Source organism: Nematolebias whitei, chromosome 2 (genome assembly GCF_014905685.2).
Source record: "Nematolebias whitei isolate Nwh7 chromosome 2, NemWhi1, whole genome shotgun sequence".
Lineage (NCBI taxonomy): Eukaryota > Metazoa > Chordata > Actinopteri > Cyprinodontiformes > Rivulidae > Nematolebias > Nematolebias whitei.
In genome coordinates, this window is record NC_056499.1 from 218,323 (window position 1) to 223,998 (window position 5,676).

The following is a 5,676-nucleotide window of genomic DNA, read 5'->3' on the forward strand; positions in this document are numbered from 1 at the left end:
TATTGAGTGCATAACTGAACATGATTATTTGAAGGTTGGCGTTTTTTGTATTAAAAACACTTGTCTTTCATTGGTGGGATGAAATATGCTAATTTTTTGGGACAGGCATTTTGGGTTTTCATGAGCTGTATGCCATAATCATCAGTATTAAAACAATTAAAGACCTGAAATATTTCAGTTGGTGTGCAATGAATCTGAAATATATGAAAGTTTCATTTTTATCATTACATTATGGAAAATAATGACCTTTATCAAAATATGCTAATTTTTTTAGAAGGACCTGTAGTGGAAGGGCAAAATGTGGCAGGAGAAGATGCACCAGCAACAGAGATGGCCATGGGCTTCAGTGGATTATCAACCAGAGAAGATTCAGAATCTGTCAGAGATCCAGAAAAAGTGGAATGAGGCGGGGGTCGCAGCTTCAAAAACCACCACATTCAGACTCATCCAGGAGACGGACTACAACTGCTGGGTTCCTCAGTCCTATTTTCCGATGAAAGTAAAGTTAATTCAGAAATCAAGGTCCAAGGGTTTGGAGGAAGAAGGGTGAGGAACAGAGCCCATACTGGTTGAGGTCCATTGTGAAATATCCACAGTCAATCATGATCTGGGTGCAATGTCGGGTGCAGGTGTTGGTAAACTCTGCTTTCTTAAATCCAAGGTCACAGCAACAGTCTACCAGAATGTTTTAGAGGACTTCATGATTCCTTCTGCTGAGGAGGATCTGTATGGAGATGCAGATTTCATCTTCCAGCAGGACCTGGTCCCTGCCTATGCTGCCAGAAGCACCAAAACCTGGTTTGATGCCACAGTGCTTGACTGGCCAGCCAACTGGCCGGACCTAAACCCCATTGAGAATAATAATAATAATAATAATCATCATTTTATTTAAAAAGCGCCTTTCATGACACCCAAGGACACTTTACAGAAAGAACAAAGATCAACAGGAATAAAGAATATAAAATACATACAGAATATAAAATACGTAAACAATATAAAATACATACAGCAAAGTTAAGGATAAGCGAGTCTAAAGAGATGTGTTTTCAGAGCAGTCTTGAATATAGAAAGAGAGGTGGTGTTTCTTAAGTCAGGGGGTAGAGAGTTCCAGAGATGAGGAGCAGAGCAAGTGAAGGCCCTGCTCCCCATGGTGGAGAGGTGGGCAGAGGGTACATGGAGGTGTAGTGAAGAGGAGGATCTGAGAGAGCGAGAGGGGATGGAGATGTGTAGGAGGTCAGATAGGTACGGAGGGGCAAGGTTGTGGATAGCTTTGAAAGTGAGAAGAAGAATTTTGAAGACGATGCGTGATTTAACCGGGAGCCAGTGGAGCTGCTGCAGGACAGGAGTGATGTGGTTATAGGAGGAGGTTTGAGTGATGACACGGGCAGCTGAGTTCTGGACCAATTGTAGACGGTTAATATTTCTGAGATGGAAATAGGCAGACTGAGTGACATTGTTGATGTGTGAAGTGAAGGAGAGAGTGGTGTCGAGGATGACACAGAGACTCTTGACCTGAGGCGAGGGGGATAGCAGGGAGTTGTTAAGGGGGATGAGAAGATTTTCTGATTTTGAAATAGAGTTTTTGGTACCGACAAGAATGATTTCTGTTTTGTTACTCTTTAGTTGTAGGAAGTTGTTAGAAAACCAGTGATTTAGCTCATTGAGACAGTCTGTGAGGATGGAGGGTGGATGGGTGGAGTTTGGTTTTGTTGACAGGTAGAGCTGTGTGTCATCAGCATAACAGTGAAAATGGACACCAAATTTACGGAAGATGTGACCTAGAGGAAGGAGGTAAATGATGAAGAGGAGGGGTCCGAGGACAGAGCCTTGGGGGACACCCGTGGAGACGGGGGAAGACTGGGAACGAAAGGATTTGAGCTGAATGAATTGAGTGCGGTCAGAGAGATATGATTTGAACCAGTCTAACGGAGTACCTGAGATGCCAATGGAGGTTAGTCTGTTGAGGAGGATAGAATGACAGATTGTGTCGAAGGCAGAACTTAGATCCAGTAAAATGAGGATAGACAGAAGAGCAGAGTCAGCAGCAAGAAGAAGGTCATTAGTTATTTTATTAGAGCTGTTTTGGTATTATGGTGGGGGCGAAAACCAGATTGAAACTCTTCATAAATGTTATTGTTGGATAGGTGAGAGTCAAGTTGACTAGCAATGGCTTTTTCAAGAACTTATCTATGGGTCTTCTCAAGAGGAACAACAAGCATCAAGAAAATCTGGGCTTCCATAACTCCCAGTCAATGCCACAGGCTGATTGTCTCAATGCCACGTCACATCGAGGCAGAGATTAAGACAAAGAGATTCACAACCAACTATTGAAGATTGACATATTGATTTGAAAGTACCAGATTTTGATTGATTTGTTGTGATCCTAATTATTTCTTTCCTGCAAAAACTGAGTAGTGTGGGCTGATGTCTTCACAGTATTCTAATTTTTTGAAATCCTCCTGCATGGCAGGAGTCGACGAGGGACAGGATGGCCCCCAGAAACCGTCTTAGCTCCAGCAAAACTGGTTGGTCCACTTGGAGTTTACTGCTTGGTGGGGAAACAGTTTATTGGAACTCCTCTGACTGATGAAGCCCTCTGGATAGAGGGCAAAACTCTATAAAAAAGAAACTGTCCAGATGACCCGACTGAGAATTATTGGATTTGGTACCTGGATGATTGAGCATGAACTTTGTTTTTTTTTTAATCCTGTTTTCGTGGGTTTCATGAGCTGGAAGTCCAAATTATGTAAGAATAAACAAAAATACTTGAAGTTGTTTAAATTGTGGTCACTGAAACTATCATCTATTAAAGATGAACTTTTTGAATAGAATTATGGAAATTAAACAACTTTTCCATGATATTCTAATTTGTTGGAAAGGGTCTGTATATAGTTCTGAAAATTAACTGTTAATTTACCGGTAATTGTAAATTTCTAAATATCAACAATGGCTAAATTGTTACATTTAACTTCAGTATAGTTCATATACAGTAATTTTTCTGAAACTGTTCAAACGTTTTGAGCAGTGAATGTGCAGTTTCTTAGAGACTGAAAACAATTTGTCTCCCATTAATAAAAATTTTCAAATGATCCATTATTGGGGCTGACAGTACTATGATAATTAAAAAATATATATACACATTTAGGAACTTGATTCATTTTATTGTAAATGGAAACATTTTTCATGGATTTAGTTTTCTTAAAAAACAAAAAAAAAAAGAATGTTCACAATGAAACACTAATCATCACCAACAAACCATCACAGTCCTTACAACTTGAGTTTGCTGACAGAAAAACTTTTTTGTTTCTTCTTCTTTGAAGACTGGTCCTTGACACTTTGGATCTGACTCTTGACCTGATCCTGCAGCTGAGAGAAGAAGGCCTGAGAGGACCGCACAGCTTTGCCTTTTCCCTCGTCCTAAAAAAGGAATAATGCATCAGATGAATCATTTCAGGTGCAGGTCGTGTTAAAGTAACAGAGTTTATTCAGGCATGGTAAAAGCAAAAACTACAACAAGATGAGCTGGTTTGTGATATGCAGGTCAACAGTGAGCTGATGCAGAATAAAAAGTAGAACATTTAAACTGTGCCCTTTGGAATGAACCAAAGCACTCAAAACCTTTGAAAGTCAATTGATGTCAAATAGAAAGCAATATAAACATAAAGATTCATTCTTCTGTGCGCAGGATCTGGTCTAGGGCTGCAACAACAAATCGATAAAATCTAAAAAAAAAAAAACAATAATAAAAAATCGATTTTGAAAAGTGTTGGCAACGAATTTCATCATTGATTCGTTGTGTCGTGCGTCTGTCACCATGTTGCAGAGCAGTTTTCTTCACCTGCAGGGCCTTGTCAACGCTGGCTAAAAAATAAAATTAAATAAAAAAAACAACTCTGCAGAGTGAGTTGAACAGAGAGCGAAGAGGAAAAAGAACAGAGGAGGGATTTCAAAAGAAATCAAGTAAATTGTACAAAATGACAGACGCCGAGAAAACGGTTTGACTCAAGTCCTCCAAAGTGTGGGGGCACTTCACGCTTCACAGAGTTAAAAACTGTGCAACATGCAGCTTTGAAAAAGTGACGACATGACACGGGAGAACCACAGAGAAACACAAACATGTGGGAGTCATCAATGAGGATGAAGGATCAGCAGCAGAGAGTGTCTACAACATTCACATCTGTTCTGTTTCCAAGGGAGAAAAGAAAACGTCAGTCTCTCTGGAAGAGGAAGCTGTTGCTGCTGGTTGATCTGATTATTGACAGAGAACGTGTGTGTTACTGTTTATATCAAATTAATTGGTACAAGCAGTGTTTAAATGTGATTTATAAGTCTAACACAAAGATGGTAATATTTTAATGATTAACTTCATATTATCATTTGCAATCAAAATCTGAAGACACTGCATGTATGATAGGATGAATAGCATTTAAACAGGAATTAAAGTCATTTATTACATATACTCAAATGTGTGCAATTAAGTACATATATATACATACATACACGAACATACAAACAAATTACACATACATATATATACACATACATACACACATATATATAGACAAATACAAATAAATACACATACATATATATGTATATACACACATACATATATATATATATATATATATATATATATATATATATATACATGTAGTGGACTAGGCCTGATGTCAAAACTGACCATATGGGACTGAAACTGTCATTTCAGTGATTTGAATCCAGAAATACAGGTTTCTTGAATTAATCAAGTGGAAAAAGACAATTCTCTATGATCATTACTATTTTACAAATGTTTTGATAATCAAAGTGTTTTGGTTCAAACAATGTCTACATGTTGAAGTGAACTACTCATTTTTATTTATTTAAACAGTAGTAATGATTCTTAATCCTCAATTCAAAGTGAAATCAAGTTAGAGTACGTTACAGAGTAATGATTCAATTTCTTGATCGTCTGCTTTGAAGTGAGCAAATTTGTAAGTGTGTCAAAGTTCGAGTTTCGGTCAACTGAAAGTTTACTGAAAAGAAATGTCATGTTTAACTTTTACAGCAAGATACTGGGAGAGGAGACGCCACGAAGTCTGGTTTTTCCATGATATCTTTCTGTCTGTTCTTAAACAATTTGAATCTTTTCCTTGACTTTTAATAACACCTTACATCACAAACCACACCTCTGCTTTGGTCCATCGACCAATCAAAAAGCTCTCAAATGAACCGGAAGTAGAGCCCATAAAAATGTTGGCACTTCCTAGTTCAAAGAAGAGTTCTAGAGAAGAGTACTACAGAAGAGTTCAGCTCAGTCTTGAAGCTGCTGTAAGCTCTGTCTTGAAGATGGAGTAGCAGTTCAAGCAGAGAGTTTTTGGAATTCAGAATGCAGAGAGTTTGGGAGTTCCTGAATGCAGAACGCGGGCATTCAGGATGCTGCTGAATTAGAATCAAGCTGAACCAGAGACGATTTTGGGAATTATAACTTCTGTTTGGATAACCTCACACGACTCTCGAGGTTCGAGCTGTCCTCACGGAGACGCTGAAAGAGTTGAAAGGAGAGCTCTACACCGATGCTGAAGCTATCATCTGCAAGGTAAAAGTTCTATTTCGACCAAGCGTACCGTTGGCCCAAGCTGGAAAAGAAGGAGCGTGCTGTTCTGGTTAAAACAGACAAATTCCCTCACACAT

The 5,676-nt window shown here is 38.7% G+C and overlaps 1 protein-coding gene across 1 annotated transcript in view; it reads right to left on the reverse strand.

The window, feature by feature from the left end:
• Positions 1-3,267: 3,267 nt before the first annotated feature.
• The window catches only part of mphosph10 (M-phase phosphoprotein 10 (U3 small nucleolar ribonucleoprotein)), a 49,787-nt gene continuing 47,378 nt past the window's right edge, over positions 3,268-5,676 (reverse strand). Inside the window, exon 11 of the mRNA XM_037689368.1 lies at positions 3,268-3,417. Coding sequence (XP_037545296.1) covers positions 3,268-3,417 — 150 coding nt within the window. The remainder of the gene's footprint in view (positions 3,418-5,676) is intronic.